This window comes from Sebastes umbrosus, chromosome 10 (genome assembly GCF_015220745.1).
Source record: "Sebastes umbrosus isolate fSebUmb1 chromosome 10, fSebUmb1.pri, whole genome shotgun sequence".
Taxonomy (NCBI): Eukaryota; Metazoa; Chordata; class Actinopteri; order Perciformes; family Sebastidae; genus Sebastes; species Sebastes umbrosus.
In genome coordinates this window covers 7,104,693-7,122,384 of record NC_051278.1, presented here as the reverse complement: position 1 = coordinate 7,122,384, position 17,692 = coordinate 7,104,693, and the positions used below count along the sequence as shown (strand labels likewise).

The 17,692-nt window shown below is 40.3% G+C and overlaps 1 protein-coding gene across 1 annotated transcript in view; it reads left to right on the top strand.

Annotated features, from left to right (window-relative positions):
* Window positions 1-745: 745 nt before the first annotated feature.
* Window positions 746-17,692, top strand: part of hectd2 (HECT domain containing 2) — a 57,022-nt gene continuing 40,075 nt past the window's right edge. The window contains exons 1-8 of the mRNA XM_037782880.1: window positions 746-1,452; window positions 6,900-7,041; window positions 12,940-13,078; window positions 13,232-13,334; window positions 13,550-13,639; window positions 14,657-14,721; window positions 15,082-15,127; window positions 17,085-17,194. Coding sequence (XP_037638808.1) covers window positions 1,369-1,452; window positions 6,900-7,041; window positions 12,940-13,078; window positions 13,232-13,334; window positions 13,550-13,639; window positions 14,657-14,721; window positions 15,082-15,127; window positions 17,085-17,194 — 779 coding nt within the window. The 5' untranslated portion in view covers window positions 746-1,368. The remainder of the gene's footprint in view (window positions 1,453-6,899; window positions 7,042-12,939; window positions 13,079-13,231; window positions 13,335-13,549; window positions 13,640-14,656; window positions 14,722-15,081; window positions 15,128-17,084; window positions 17,195-17,692) is intronic.

Below are 17,692 nucleotides of genomic sequence, written 5' to 3'. Positions count from 1 at the left end.
TCTCTTCAATTTGTCATCAATTTTCCTCTTGCGGCCACGTCCAGGGAGGTTGGCTACAGTCCCATGGACCTTAAACTTCTGAATAATATGTGCAGCTGTAGTCACAGGAACATCAGGCTGCTTGGAGATGGTCTTATAGCCTTTACCTTTAACATGAAGGTCTATAATGTTCTTTCTGATCTCCTGAGACAACTCTCTCCTTAGCTTTCTGTGGTCCATGTTCAGTGTGGTACACACCATGATACCAAACAGCACAGTGACTACTTTTCACCCTTTAAATAGGCAGACTGACTGATTACAAGTTTGAAGACACCTGTGATGCTATTTACAGGACACACCTTAGTTTAACATGTCCCTATGGTCAAACTATTTTACATCTTTTCTAGGGGTACCATCATTTTTGTCCAGGCCAGTTTCATTAGTTTGTTTTTTTAAATGATTCTGTTGAACCACAATTCAAAAACAATGTCTGATTTTCATTAGTTAATTTTCAGTAAATTTTTATTTATTATTACTTTTGTCAGTTTCAAGTTATTTCAGTGACTATTGTGGGTTTTTCTTTCTTTAACGGAAGGGTACCAACAACTTTGCCTACGTCTGTATATATATATATATAATTTTTTGTTCCTAACATTGCATCTATTCATTTTCTTTTCTTAGTGGAAATGGGCTTTCATACTTTCTTAGGAAATTTGTATTCTGTCTTTCTTTCTTTCTTTCTTTCTTTCTCTCTTTCTTTCATTCTTTATTTCAAGGCTCCCACTTTTATTGTGAATCCAAACCCTATTTCCCATTTCCCGTTACTCTCTCTCTCTCTCTCTCTCTCTCTGTGTGTGTGTGTCTGCTGTCTCCAGGCTCAGCACTCCAGGCGCCTCCTCCTCCTCCTCTTCCTCCTCTCTCCTCTTCCTCCTCTCTCCTCCTCCTCCTCCTCTAAACATGGCGCCGAGCCGCAGCGTAGCAGCTTCTCCTACAGACGACGCAGAGAGGGACAGAAGGAGAAGAAGAAGAAGAAGAAGCAGCTGCTAAACCCTGAACCCTGAACGTGTTTTAAAAACTCCTTTGAAACGAACGCGACTTCTCCCTCTTTAAGGTTTCCACCGGAGACGTTTTGGAGACGTTTACGCGCCAGGTGCTGTGCGTAACGGAGAGCCCACCTGTCCGACGAAGGTAGACTTCACTCCGGTTCTTCTAGGATGTGAATCTCCCTGATTTATGTGAACTAACGGAGCAGACCGAGCAGACAGACGGGTACCTCGGGGTAAAAACATGTGCAGCCTTCCGAGGAGCAGCAACACAGAGGCTGGAGAGGACTGAGTCTTTCCAGGGGAGAAAAAAACAACTTTTTGTCAGCTCTTCCACGCTGAGAGGATGGATGGAGAACATTTCTCGCTGTCAGGAGTTGAGAGGGAAAGAGAGAAGCTTCCACCAATTTACAACAGCTCCTCTTCTGCTGTAAGAAAACCAACTTTTCCCTTTATCTATCTTCCAACAAATGGATTTTTACCTTAATTTTTGTCTTTGTTGTGCAGAAAATATGCTCTTTTATATGTTGATGGTGTACCTCAAAGTGGGGAAAATCAGTAACCTAGCATCCAATGAGTGACTTTTAAAATTTTATTTCAAATTAGAAATAATAATATTAGTCTAAATATTGCAAAACAAATTGCAGAGGCTTTTATATTCATACTATATATATATATATATATATATATATATATATATATATATATATCTTTAAAACATTAAATAGATAAAAAACATTCTTATAAAAATAAAAATAATATATTTTTTGAAAACACATTAATAATAAAAAAAGGAAAGCACTATTATATGATTAGTGAATATTAATTAGCATTGTGTTTTTTATATTTATACTTTATATATAAATATATATATATATATATATATATATCTTTAAAAAATAGATAAAAATAGATAAACAGTTTAATGAAAATAAAATGAACATATATTTTTAGAAACACACTAATAATAAAAATAAAAAAGGAAAGCACTATTATATGGTGATGGTGATATGTATTTCCAGCGGCTATAAAGTCTGATGTTTATGTTTTACTGTAATTATTATTTCTCCAGTTTTGTCTGCTATTTCTCTGCTATTTTATTTGTTTTATTACAAACAACACAACACATGATTAAGTAATGGGGCATAAGAGTATTACATGATCATCTGCATGTGCATCTCATTTTAATGCAAATGTGTAGTCCAATAATTCCTCACTTGTTCCCTAATCCTTCTATAATAACATATCTGATATCCAGCAGACTCTGCTGTAATCTCTTGAACTTTAACATGCTGTGTACATAAAGTGACAGCAAACTGGAACAACTGTAGTTTTTTCCTTGTGGAAAAACTGATGCCCCCGTCTTACATAATGACATATTCAGCTCTCCAGCGGCGTCCGATGATGTAATCATTGTGTTCTTAAATGCATAGCAGGGAGCTGACTGTTGGACTGTTGGACTGTTTGTCGGCGTGTTTTAAGTGTGCTTCTGGGTGTCACATTGGAGCAGACTGGCGGGGTCTGCAGGCTGGTCTGGTTGATGTCATCTCCATAGTGTCAGTGAGCAGGAATGTGCAGATCAGATGGTTTTGACCAATAAATAGTCTGTCATTGCTCAGACTGACTTGGGTTGTGTCTGGAAATGCCATAAAGTTGCTGAATGCGTCCTCCCTCTGCAGCTCGTTTCTCCGGGACTTCAGTCAGACCGATTCTCTGATTCCTCCTCAGAAGTCTTCTGGCTCCGCGAGCTGATCTGAGGAAATTCAGGCTCAAAGGTTGGATGAAAAAGGTCCTAGATAGAGCGGGCTGTCATTGTATCGCAGAGCAATAACAGTAGAATAATTGAAGACAGATGTTTGTTCACTGTTTGTTTTTCACCTGAACAGAAATGAAAGCAGAGCTGCTGTTTGGAAGCTTCCTTCAGCATTTCAAAACATCTTATTATTTTCTCCAGATCTCCAAGATTTCAGTTTATTTGGTTATTTTCTTCAGTCTGTGATTCTCTCTGTCTGTCTGATTCTTCCTACAGTATATGGTATTATTCTCTCACTGCACTTTCACACCCAGAGAGCCAAAGGGACCAACAGTGTCCTAAATCTGTCACGGCTGGTTGCCAGACTCATCCTCACCGTCAATTCTGTGAGTCATCTCTGGCCCGAGAACTGCTAACTAGAGCTGATTTCTCTGCCTAAATCAACTCAAACCGATAGTCAAATCTGGCAGCCACGTACGAGCCAGAGTGGGCTCATGTCTGGTCGTCTGGTGCCAGAACTGAACCCAATGTACCGCCGCTCGGCTGTTATCAGTGTGACTTGGTGTGGGATATTGGACGTGGATTTAACACACGTTTTTAACGGACTGCTGGTCTCAGTATATACCTGGTCATCATGTTTATGCAGACCTGTTCATTAGCTGAGAATTCATCAACAGACACTCAGGAGAAGAACTTCAGTATAAAGCAATAACGTGAAGAAACGTTATGACATGACAGAGTGAAATCACGAGACAGTGGCACATGGACAAAAGGCATTTAAATTAAGATAAGTTGGGATCCTAGTACCATTTTGCATCTTAACAATACAATACAATATGTGTTTACTTAACAGCCCAACAATAAGTCTCAGTTTTGGCTCTCCAAGTGAAAAAGTTTGGTCACCGTTGCACTTGAAAGCTGACCAGAGAGCACAACCATGAAGTTTGCTTTTTCTTTAGAAAAAGCATTATTTCTCCCATCAGCCTTGACTGATACAAACACACACAGTCTCACTATAATCTACTGGATCTGATTAGAGATAAACAGCTGAGAGAGAGAGGAGGGTCCGCACAGCAAAGTGTGTGTGTGTGTCAGAGAGAGAGAGAGAGAGAGTCAGATGTGGAGCTCCTCTTGGTGTGGTTTCTCTCTGGATGACAGGATTTCCTCTCAGACTGAAGGACCGAGCAGAGTTGGACAGAACTGACATCACAAGACTCACTGAGATAAAAAAACGCTGTGAAAACGGTTCATCGTTGTCAGATGTGAACCAGGATGTAGTCTGTGTTTGTTTCATCAAGGAAAACTGTGACAATGGCGACTGACTTGGATGTAGTCTCTGTGTTTGTTGCTCACTGAGCGTCACAGTGGTGTCTCTGCTCCACGTTTCCCAGAGATCACCTGTCAATCAGCTGGAGTGGGCGGGGCTGTGTGACGTTGATAATGAAAGAGTCAGGAGAGAGGAGTGTGATGTGGCTGCTCTGTGGCTGCACCGAGAAAAGAGTGTAATTATACTTTTAGGTGCAAGGATGTAGCGAACCAACATGAGATGAACAAGACTAGAAGTCAATAGACCTTTCGGAGGTTTGTAGCGTGAAGATACTGGCATCATATGAAACTACAAAACCTAAGGAATCAATTGGTACTAACCATGTTATACTAGCTTGTCGTGAAGGAGGATAAATAAGGCTCCAAACTTACGCTAAATTTTGGCAAGGAAAAACTGTCATGGCAATTTTCAAAGGGGTCCCTTGACCTCTGACCTCAAGATATGTGAATGAAAATGGGTTCTCTGGGTACCCACGAGTCTCCCCTTTACAGACATGCCCACTTTATGATAATCACATGCAGTTTGGGGAAAGCCATAGTCAAGTCAGCACACTGACACACTGACAGCTGTTGTTGCCTGTTGGGCTGCAGTTTGCCATGTTGTGATTTGAGCATATTTGTTATGCTAAATGCAGTACCTGTGAGGGTTTCTGGACCATATTTTTCATTGTTTTGTGTTGTTGATTGATTTCCAGTAACATTACATTTAGATGTATGTATATAGATCATGATGAAGGGACCACTGCACTGTTAGTTCAGCTGAAAATGCTGCTTTTTCTTTGAACCTATGAGTCTTTAGATTCACTCAGCCTTGTGTTGATTTCACAGACATTGTTCTTTTTAGTGATTTTAGTAGATCTGTTTTATAGAACCTGCGTTGTGTTCGTGCAGTCACTGTTGTATCTCATTAGTGATCCCTCAGAGAGATAGAGCTCCTGTTCAAAGACAGAAGATGAACATGCACATGTGTTTGTGTGTACTGTATGTGTGTGTCTGTCTGTGTGTTTTGTCATAACTCTAAAAACACAAGCTGTTACTATCTGAGGTTGTTTCTTCTGAGACAAACCTTCCTTTGTTTTCTCTCTCTATGTTGCTGTGCACAAGAGAGAAAATAATATAATGACATGGAAACAGTAGTAATTCTGTGTGTGTCTGTTGTGTGTGTGTTTGTTGTGTGTTTGTTGCGTGTGCGTGTGTGAGTGTGCCAATGCCAAGGCTGTGATTTTGTTCAGATTTTTCCTCGAGGTCTCATTTCTTTGGAAACTGATTCATTCTGAGCGGCGGATTAACTGTCTTCCTGCTCCTTCTGTTCTGCAGCCCCTGAACACATCGCTGCTGCTGGTGTGTGTGTGTGTGTGTGTGTGTGTTTGTGTGTGTGTGAGTGTGTTTGCTGCTGTTAGGAGCGGCTGCTGTTCATCTGTTGATCTCTCCACCTCCTCTTCCTCCACCTCTCATCCCTCCTCCTCTTCTCTTCCACCTTCTCTTTTCTTCCCCTGCTTCATCAGTCCTTCATGTCTGCGCCCTTTTATTCCTCATCTTTATTTTCCCCCCGTCTTATCTACATCAATTCCCTTTCTTTTCCCTCTCTTTCTTGCTCTCCTCACTTCCTTTCGTCCTCTTATTTGCTCTCTCTTGTCCCTTCTCTCATTCTCTTCCCATTTCTCCCCTCTTCTTTCACCCTCATATCCCCTTTTCCAAGCCTCACCTTCCTTCATTCCCTCTCTCCTTTTTGTCTTGTGATTTCCATTTTCTCTCCCCCCTCCTCTAAATCCCTCCTCTTCATGTCTTCCTCTGCTTGCACTTGTGGCTCTTCTGCAGCTTGTAGAGACATTGTCTGACATAGCAGAAGATCAGAAGGTGATTAGTCACAGGGAACATGTAGTAAATATTAGATCAGTTTGGTTTTTATTCTGTTATCACCGTCTGTTCATGCAGCTGAAAGTCTGGATTGATTTAAGGAGTTCCCGTTCTGGTGAGAAACCTCAACATCTGAGAACGCAGAGAGTCGCTTTAGTGAATTTATTAGTAAACTTGTCCCCTAGCTTTGTCTGCCAGGTGCTAGCTATTTATTTAAGATATCTTTTCCAGAAAAGTGTAAAAAATCTCAATCATTAATCTCACATTTTTGGCCATTTCATGCCTCTTTTATTGTCAGTAAAATGCAAAATATTGCATATTCTGATCTCCAGTTTCTAAAATTGTATTTGAGCTTTACATATCGCTTCAGTCACTGTAGCTACCTTTTCAAGTAGCTTTTATTTACATTATTAGCAGGTCTGATATATCAATATTATTGATATTGTTGGCTTATTACAGATATACGGTATTAGTGAATATCTTGGCAGATAAGTTAAAATCAATTGCAGTAAATTGCAGCAGTACATTTACATTTTAAATGCTGCATTTTTATGTGTACTTGATTTGATTTTTCTTCATTCAAATGTAAAGAGATATTGTTACTTTCGTCTTAAAAAAAAAGGTAACATTATTAAACTTCAAAGTATTTGTATGAAATTTGAATTTAAATAACTAGATTTAGGGATCCATGCCAAAGAAGATTTATCCATGTTATGTTAGTGTACATAAGAAGTATTTAGAAATACATAACAATATTTACATATGTATACGAAATATTTTTTGTTGTAAGTTTGCTGTCGCTTTACTAGTATAGAATAATTAGACGCTCGCTATTAGATTTTTTTTTTATGAGATGTTCATTGTGAATGTCTCCAACGATACATCATTAGAAGTTCTTCTTCTCTGTTCCTCGTGGTGATGATGTCATCTTCCTGCACCAGGGTTTCGGGCGAGGAGCTAAGCAGCCGTTTCCGTCTCTGGGCACCTTCATCTCCACGCTGAGCCAGAGGAGGGACACAGGGGGGCGGGGCTTTGCTGGCGGCATGACGGGCACCCTGACCAGCACCCAGTGGCTCAGACACGGTGAGTTCACGTCCACTGTTGTATTCTATTCCATCAAACACAACAGTTCAGCCTGATACATTGGTAAGTCACATTATTTGGGGGTTTGTTTTTCAAAATAAATTTGCCCATTGTCATTTTCTCATCACTTCTGGTTACTAGAAGCATGTTGGGGAGCTGTGCTTGTCACAAGAGGACCTTGTTTATCAAAAATCAACCCCCAAAACGTTGTCTTATTCTCACATTAGACTTTCAAGACTGTTGCTGGCTGTTCAATTGAGAAAAGTGAAAAAAAAAGTGTTGTGTGGTGAGATCTCTCTTCCCGGTCCAGGAACAGATCGCTGCACCAGCTTTAAGAAAATGAAAACATAAGTCTCGAAAATGTCCTGAAACATGATAACTAATGTTAAAAACCCACTAAATAATCACATTGGCAAACTGTTATGCCTGTTTAAGGAAAATGTGGGAGTATTTTATCCTTCTCTCATATTTGGGACTTGCTGCCTGGACCAATATTGTGTGTATTGGTGTGGCTGCGACTGTAACAGAAACAAGTGCACCTCAGTTCATTGTTTTATTTTTCACAAAACCAGATTTAAGAAAAAAAAACTGTCACTCTATCGGCAAAAGTAAAAAGTAGAAGAGTCACCTTGTGTCTTAATAATGTTTCACTGGTTTAATTTGCAACTAACGCACACCCACCACACCCATCCAGCGCTTTCTTTGTCATATCAGCAACAAATTCCGTCTGTCTCCATCCAAACAGCACTCAAACATCGTTCCAAATTAGTCTGCACCGAGTTTGAAGAGAGAGTGAATAAGTAACAGATATAAAAAAAACTAAACAGAAAGGCATACTTGTCTACTTCCAGCGTTTAAAAAACCTGCTCTAATTTGGGTGGAAAAAGGGTTTATGTTTGCAATATAACATGTAGCATCGACTTTAACTCCTAATATTACACGGCTTTGTTGAATACTCAATTCTGGATGGTCAATCACAGCGTTCTACGGTCTGTTATTTCTTTATAGCAGACCGTTGCTATGTATAACAGACCGTTGCTATGGGCGCAATTCTGATGTCAGACTCTGGAGGACCGTTTTTGTGTCAAATAATTGATTTTTTAAGTAAGTAGCCATGTGATAATCGGGATAATGTACAGCTAGCGGGTCGTTATTGTGAAATAAACCCCTTCAGGGTGATACAACACCGCACCGCTGGGGTTTCAGGGTGGTCTTGCTTGATGCATCGCCCTGTCGAGATTGATTTCACAACAATGACCGGCTCGCCGTACCTATATGTAGTTTTGACTTCAAGTTGTGCAACAAGCGACATCAGTACTTTTTTTATTTGCCTCCATATGAGTTCATTTCAATCAAACGTTACCAAACTGCAGTCTGAATGCGAGTGTGGTGTGTTCACTTCGTCTTTGTTCTCACCGTGGTCTCTGTCTCGTCTAGGATGTAATGATGTGTTACTTCCTCTGTTTACAGTACGCTTGATGTATGCGCTCAAACTCTGTTTATGCTGAGCTGCTAGCAACGACATCGGGCAGCAACTCGTGTCTCCAAAATGGAAGGTTTTCAGAAAAAAACAAAAAAGAAGAGAAGACGAAGAAAAGCTGTTCAAGTTTTCCAGTTGGTAACCGGCCGTGCATTTAAAGAATCTCGCAGTATGCAGAAAATCATAGGATCACACTTCTAATTAGATAGTAAGAGGCATTTTTATGGGGCTGAAGTAAAAGCTTAGTTTCTTGATTTTCGGCCATTTCAGCTTCATGGTTGAAAGGTGTTTGGGTATCCTCCCTGCTCAGTATGTCTCATGAAAAATGAAAGTTTACTTATGTTTGATTGAATTCAGGTTCTCAGAAATTAAAGCATTGGCAAAGGACATTTAGTAAAATCAAAAATACCAGTTATGAAACTGTGTCACTGCGACAGAGAACAGAGATGAAAACAAAATCAAGATCAAAAACATACCATGAGGATCTATATTGTTTATTCGTCGTCAGCGTTTTGACATTAGAGGGAAGGTTGCTTCCTGTTAAAAGGCGAGGTTATTTCTGACTGCCGTGAGAACGCAGACCCAGCGGAGCGCTCACCAGCCCGCTTTGTCACCACGGCTACTGATGCCAGAATAATTATGCAAACCTCCGCCCCAAATGAAAACCATATGAAAGTGAAAACACTCAACACACACACACACATCAGATAGTGTAGCATTCCTCGGGCCTGTTACAGTCATCCGGCCGGCTGGATAATCACCACAATTTGCTATTTCATCTGTAAAGTATTACAGGAGGTTTGTATTTCCTTTTAATATTGTCAAATATGGTTTTGTGTGCGGAGGCTGAGCTGAGCAGGGATCCGCCTGAGTTTCATTTCGAGATCAAAAACAATGACACCTTTTCTAGAAACACTGGCATCAAAGTCCGGCTTGTTATGGAGAAAGATTAAAAACATTATTGATCTCAGCAGGGAAACTGCAGCAGGATTTAGTGAGTGCTTACAGAGAAGAAAATACTGCAGCAGAATTGGTTGAGTGAATACGTCTGTTTTCTCTCTTGTTCTTAAAAAGTTTCTGGCACATTTGAAGGTCATCTACCTCTGTTCTCTTGGCTCTGTTCTCCTTTAAACATCCTTAACTTCCTCAATGCTCAAAGCAAACAATTATATGTTTGAGGTTTGTACAATGAATTGTGGCATTTGCGATAAATATTCCCGACATAAAAACTGTGACAATAGCCAACAGTGCGAGTCTGACCACCTCCAAATGTTGTCTGGCCGATCCAGTTGCATTCAGATCCCAATGCGCTTTGCATTCCTAATCCAGATAACGTATCCACATAGAGTTCACATTTTAATACGAGGCGTAAAATTGGGGTAAAATTGTCAGAATACATGTTGCATGGCCTCATTGCCTTGTACCAAGGTTGGCGGAGTTTTACCTACTGCTGTTTTTTAATTGAATAAGTAACCCCAATAAGGAATACTCTTTTAGTAAGGGTTTGATCTTAACTAGGGCAGGGCAATATGACGATATATATCGTCAAACCGATGTAAAATTGTCTATCGTATATATTTTTCTATATTGTTTCTATTGCGATATAGGCTAGGTCTTTATTTCTTTTTTTTTCCTCGATAATTTCACTTAAACTGTGATGTTCAGTGTGCTCTGACATTCTTAAAATGAGAAAAAAAGTCAGTACTTCTCATTTGTCAAGTATTTAATTCTCACAAGAGTTTACAAAAATAGGCTTTACCATGTGGATATTTCATATAGAATATTTATTTATTGAGTTACCAGAAAACATGCTATATTGTGATATATATCGTTATCGAGATATCAAATTACCTATATTGTGATAGAAGATCGAGAGATGATCTCCCAACCCTAATTTTAACCGTGACTTGTTCCTTAATTAAAAGGATTTCTTATAATGAACTTGTTGCATTTCATAAGCAAATCTCCTCATTTTGTTTCCTGTCATGCTGGATGACCGTGCACCGTTAGCAGCCCATCTTCAGTCCGATGTTTGTGGACTACTTCATTCATTAAACCCCAGCAGGAACACTAACCTGACTAATTAATGGACAGTACTTGATGGCAACACTTGAGGAAGGTTGTCCTCTATAAAAGACATCAAAGGCCGTCGGAGTAAACTTTGATGAAAGACAGAAGAAGAGGATGTGGAGGAGGAGGATGTCCTCGGAGGTCTCAAAGGTGACCTTTTTCACTAAAGGGTGTCATGACGACCGATACTTGTTGCTGTCAGGACTAAATTGGCTGACGCACAAGCTGACAAAGCAGGTGGTAATTATGAAGCAGTGAGGGAGGAGGAGAGAGGATGCAAAGATGGAAGGAGCAAGGTTAAGAGCATTTTCTCCTCCTTGTTCCGGCTCTCATCAGCTCTACTTTTCTCTGTTTTTGTCCTGTGGGAGGCAGAGCCTAACTACCTCAACGTTCCATCTGCTCCCGTCAGCTAAACTGATGAATACATTTCATGGCCAGGTTGCTATGAAACATGCTTGATATTCAATGGTCCCCAGAGGATGATTCACAGTGAGCACTTTGATCCATGACGAGGTATATTGAAAGCTACGATTTCCATGAAATGTGGTGTGAATAGTCGTGGTCACCAGAGGATGAATCTTATTGTTTTGTGAACTCAGGAACATGGACTTATATTTGGAGTGATTTCCTTGGACATAATAGGCCAAAAATTTCAGAATTTATTGCATAGATTCACATGAAATTTCCTGAACACATTCCTGCTCCCCAAATGATGGACTCTTTTAATTCTGAAGACCTCATGACCTTTTTCTCCAGCGCCACCCTCGGTCTGAAGCTCCTCCGCCGTTAACACACAAAGAACCATTTGGGTTCCTGTGATGTAACACCTGCTCGCATTGTCATGTACCCGTCTGCCTGCCTCTGTACTTCTGTGTCGCTTTTATCTATCTGTCCATGCCTACCAAACGAGCACCCACAATGCACCTGGACAGGCCTGCTGGTGACTGCTGTTACTGTGGAGACAGAGACAATGGGAGGCTAATTATAAAGGGGATGAATAGATGGTCAGAAGTGTGGGAGGATGGGTGAACATGTTTATGTGTGTGTGTGATTCTGAATAACTGTGTGTGTCTTTGTACATTGTGGTCACGTAGTGCAGCCGGGCCTCAGTGATTACACACTGATTGAGGCTAATAGCTATAGTTTGGGCATTTGTGTGTGTGGAAGCAACATCATCACTGACATCTCTGTCTCAGTCTGAATCTCGTCTCTATTTGTCTTGCTGTATATAGTCTCTACGACGCTATATGTTTCCAGATAAGAACAGTACAAACAATTCCTCGGTTTAGTTTGCTGCCAAGCTCATTTTTCCCTTTTCCCTCGATCTTTGATTGAAACACTATTAGCAGTCTTTAGTAGTTTGATGTTTCTACCAAAGCGCTTTCTGCTGTGATTGTTTAATTAATTTATTGCTGAATCATTTTTCATCCTCCATGAATCCAGTGAGTGTCAAACATGTTCTCAGTAGTAAAATGACTGAATGTTCAGCTCAATTGGTAACGAGCAGACTGAAATAATATTAATAAGTGGAGAGTCAGACCTCATAATCCATATTATGTTACTGATGAACATCCTGATCCAGTTGGATGTTCTAATCTGAGCTCTATTTCTATAACTATCTATGATATAAGTATATATATATATACTATGATCTATCGTCATTCCCTGTGTGAGAGATGATGTAGCTCAGAAAGCTCTGATGGCTCATAAGAGTCAGTTTCAAATATATCATTTGTCTCTTGTTTTAAAAATATATTTATCTGCAAACGAGTCCAAACAAGTAACCGATTTCTGCATTTTTAACCTCTAGATTACATCAACATACATTGATTCATTATGACCTTTACAACAATTAAATAATGAACACTGAAAATACTTCATGTTTATTAATGTTCTAATTCAGCTGATGATTTCATCTGAACTCCATATATATATATATATATATAAATATATATATATATATATATATATATATATATAGCTCAGATGGTTAAAAAGAGTGTTTGGTAACAGAGAGATTGTGGGTGCATATTCAGCAACACATTTATATCCAGATTTATTTTGAATAATTGTTCAAAGAAGTATTTAAAGGAGCAGTGTGTAACATTTCAGGTGATATTTTATTAGAAATGTAATATAATATTCATAACTATGTTTTCATATAATCACCTGAAACTAAGAATGGTTGTGTTTTAATTACTTTAGAATGAGCCCCTCCTATCTACATAGAGAGCGAATCCTCTTCATGTTGCTCCGCCATGTGGATCACTCCTCCACAGCTGACATGTACATTATTGGAAGCCCAGTTAATAAGTGCTTTATTGTCTGTGTGTGTTTTTGTCACCCAGGGAGAGAGCTGCCTCCGATCTGCAGCGATGTTCGTCAGAAGCAGCGGCTCTCCATTGACACTCTTCCCCCAGAGGTCAAAGCTCCGTTCCCCTCCGACCCCATCATCCCCCTGCGTACCAAGACCACCAAGGAGTTTCAGTGAGTTTTTTCATTCCCTGAACTGGGATCCAAAACATTAAAACTGTTCTCCTCATAAAACAAGACCACCTCACTAGTGATGCTAAAACAAGTTATTTTGGAGCCAGGCCTGGTTTGTCTTTTTAAGCATCATGTGTTTGTGTGTGTTACTAGGGAGGACATGGAGCGTGCCGTCCAATCAGGTGACTGGAGGGAGGTTCGAGAGTTTTACCTGACCACCTTCGACTCCTTCATAGAAATCAACGCTGCCTTCAAGGTACAACACATAAACACACACACACACACAGTCTGGCTCTCAGCAGAATGCCTGTTGTGAGAAAACTGTTTTAGATGCTGTTAAAATTCACCAGACGCCATGACCGTTTTACGATGGGAAAACATTTTTCTTTTCTCTGCTGTTTTCCTCCTTTTTTCTCATGACCCTCTCCTTCCTTTTTCTTTCCTGATTTTCTGTCCTCCGTCTTTTCCCAGCGAGAGGCGAATGGATCATTTAACACCATAGACGACTCGGGAGTCAACGCCAAGTTTGTCAACGCTGTTTACGACGCACTGCTCAGCACAGTAAGTAAAACCACACACATACAAGCTCACCATCAAACTGCTTCTAGATCTGTTCAATACAGTCAGGCTGGTCTCATACACTGTTCGTAGATATACGTACGAAAAGAAACACTGTAATTTGTGCGTATCCCACAAAATCAATTAGTATGTAATTAACATAATTGTGAGCCAGGAAATATAAAGTACGGCAAACGCCGCATAGGGAGGAGATCGGGGTGGATGGGTGGGTCAAAAGACACCGGACTTTGGCCCAGGAGACTGGCGTTTGTGCCCCGTGTGAAACCAGAAGTCAACGTTGATTTATTTGTCACGTAACTTCCATACGTAAGTAATGCCACTTCTAGAGTTACTTTAAGCCAAACCACGATCTTTTCCTGAACCTAACTAAGTAGTTTTGTTGGCTAAACCTAAGAAAGTTGTTTCCTATGAAGACAGAGGTTTATTTTATAAAGACTGTCTGCATGTAACGAGAGGAAATTGTTCAGTTCAGTCCAACACGTTCTCATCCCAACTCATCACATACCAATGCTTATCACGCCCCTTGGCGTTGGTATCACTTCCCTTGGCGTTGGCATCACGCCCCTTGGCATTGGCGCCACGCCCCTCGGCATCATTTTATTTTCAGTATCAAAACCACTATAGTTACCCTTGGTGTCACTTTAGGATTAGGCAAAAAATCCACTATAGTTAGGTTTAGGAAAGAAATATATGGTTGGGCTTAAAACTACTGGGTTAGTATAGTGAAAATGACACTGAACGTTGTGAACATGGGACACGAACCAACAGCTGATTGTAACGTGACGCACGAGACACTAACAGAGGTCTCCTGGATGAAAGCCTTGAGTTTTTTCTTCTCTGTCCTCTCTGGTTAAGTAAAGGTTAGATAAATATGACGGCCAGTGTTTCCATTTCTGTTTGTGGGTCTCTGACATTCAGGAATGTTGATGCAACCTTCTGATTTGTTGTGTTTTAGATGCTGAATATGTTTTGTGTGTGTGTGTGTGTGTATGTGTTTAGCCTCAGGACATCCAGAAGTCAGTGTTAAAAGGGATCATCAACAGCCTGCTGAGGGAGTGGAAAGGGTGAGAACACTAATGTGACACATTCTGCATTTTTGAGATCCATTTGCTTCATTTGTTTTTCTACTTAATGTCTTTCAGCTTGAATGTAATTTCCAAACAATACAAATTCATATCAGAGAATTTGGTCATTAAGAAATTAATAGTAAAATGGATTTGATATTGATTTTTTTTTGTCACTTAACTTGCTTTAGTGAGACTTGTATGTCAGTTCCAACTCTTGTTTCTTCACTGCAGCTCTTTGATCTGTTTAACCTGGCTTTGCACAAAGAGGGAGCTAGTTTATACTGTATATGCCTGGTGTTGTTGTGCTGCAGTGCAGTCGTTCTGACCGGTTTTGGTTTGTGTGTGTTCTGTTTTCAGGCCTCGGACAAAAGATGACCTGCGAGCTTATTTCATTCTTGTTCAGGTGAGGCAGTTCAGGTTATTTAGCATTAGCGGACTCCATTTCTAACTGAACGTTAGCTGTCGTTGCACACTGTTCGCCCTGTAAGCGAAGCTGAAGATAGTAAAGGCACTTGTGAGCACGCATGACGTCACATCCGCTGGATTTTCCCGGGGAAAAAAATCTCCCGCATTCTTCAAACAAAAAATAGTCTACAGGCTGATAGAGGAAATCCAGAAAGTCGCTGAAGGTCTCATTCTTTATAGAAAACGATTAAAACACGTTAATACTTAATAACGTACATATAGTCCCTTTAATACTTGGATTTTGGTCAAACGACTGTTTTTCATTATTTTTTTTCTTTCTGTTTTTCTCCCACACCCTTTTTTTCTTCACTTCAATCTTTTTTCTTTTCTCATCAGTGCTGTTGGACACAAATCTTTCACTCGCACCTCTCTGTCTCTTTCTAATTCTGCCCTTCATTTCTGTCTCTTTCTTTGATAATGTTTGATCCTATTTTGATCTCTCCCTCCGTCCCTCTCTGTCTCTCTCTTTCTCTCTCTCTCTCTCTCTCTCTCTTCTTCTCTCTCACTCTCTCTCTCTGTCTCTCTCCAGTCTGATTTCCATATATGGTTTTGGGGGATTAGAATCAGATAAAGTCAGGAATCTACAGTAGTTCCACTGTGGTTCCACGCTCCATCAACATGCACACACACACCAAATGTCTGATTTTGTCCCATTTGACTTTGAGTACTCGCCTCGTCTTCCAACTCTCATGAGAACACAACCGCACGCGCACACACACACACACACACGCACACACACACAGATTGAAACTGGGTGAGGTCATGTTGGAGTTGAGGACTGCTGGTTTCCTGTCTGATGACGACTCTCCCTCCTTTATAGGCTCTGCAAGCTACACATCCAACTCTTCTCTTCTCTCTCCTTCTCTCTTCATCTGTGTTATAAAACCCTGTAAAGACTGAATGCACCTCTTTGGAATTATCTCACTTATTATGTCATGTGTTGTTATTATCATTGCACCCAAACAGCAGTCTAAAAGACAGAACCTCGTGTTCTCACACTCAAAGTGAGTCATGAGGAAAACACAACAACAGCCATTTAAACCCAGATTGAGTCTGACCTGAAGAACCCAACCAGAGATGAATCCGTCTTGATTTCCTTTTAACGTGACAAAGTCTCTTCTCATGAGCTTATATCCGTAAACCAGGTGGTGATAACTTTATTTGACAAGTTAATGTCCTTAACTGTGTCCCAGTTGTCTCATCCTAAATACTATTTTAATGAAGTCAGACGAGCAACCTTCTTTGACTCTGTGCTTTCATTTTCTCTTCCAAATAAGTTTGAGTGCTTGTTTTTTTTTTCTTCTTTTTTGTGACCAATCAGACTTCTTTTTAGTGATGTCACCACATTCCCAGAGCTGAAGTATTAACTAATGGTGCCTTCAAATGGGGTGGTGTTTACTGTGTTCACAAGAAGAGTCCATATGAACGCCCCCCTCTTGTGGTATTCACGACCTCGTAAGTGGAGGGTTTACGAGTTGTGACGTGTTTGTTGACGTTGTCAGAAATGACGGAGGCCATGGAAGTAAATTTTTCGGTGCATAATAACTTAATATATTGTAATTTTAGTCGTATATTGTTTTTCTTCGTAATTTTATAATATGTCTGAGGAAAATGTTGATATTCCCAACGGCCTCATCTTTTTCCTCTGTCATTATGTCTTTGCATTTCGTGCATTACGTCAGCCGCTTGCTAGCTTGCTAAATTGTTGGCTGTGGTTTCTAGGCGCCGTCAGTAACGTTGATATTGCTGTTGCTTAGCAGCGGTGTTCTCATGACTTAAACGTAAATGCAAGCTCGTGAGTTTCATTTGAAGGCACCATAAGCTAAACTACCAGTGGTTAGCTTTGTCACAACATGACATATAGTGTGTGTGTGTGTGTGTGTGTGTTTGTGTAGAACCCCCAGTATTCGAGCACCAGTACCTATGTGATCTACGCTCACCTGCTGAGGCAGATCGCAGCACTGTCCGAGGCCGACCACCACTTCCTGGTTCACTGGCTAAAGAAGTAAGTCTGAGTGTGTGTAGGTGTGTGTCAACTTTTGTTGTTTGTTTGCAGCCAAGTTGCCATAGCTTTCTCTGAGTCTAAAAACACCAGACTTTCACCCAGGAGACCGGCGTTCGTACCCTGTGTGAAAACAGAAGTCAACATTGATTTTATTTGTCACATAACTTCTGTAGGCTATTTAATTTACGTCATTTTTTGAATTATTTTAACCCAAACCACGATCTTTTCCTAAACCTAACTAAGTATTTGTGTTTTTTTGGGAAGTTTATTTTGAAAAGACTGGACATTCTAAATGGACCCATTGTATTTCCTGTTACAATGTTTGTTAATGCAGTAGCTGACAGGAAGTAAACAGGGACCAAAACGGTTGCCCTAGCAACAGGATGGCAATGAAAAGGCCTATTGCCTTTCACAGTGTGTCCTTGTCCAAGCCGAGTCTAAGGCGAGAGGCTGTTGTAGGTTGAACAGATTGTAAAGCCTTCTGAGGGAAATATGTGA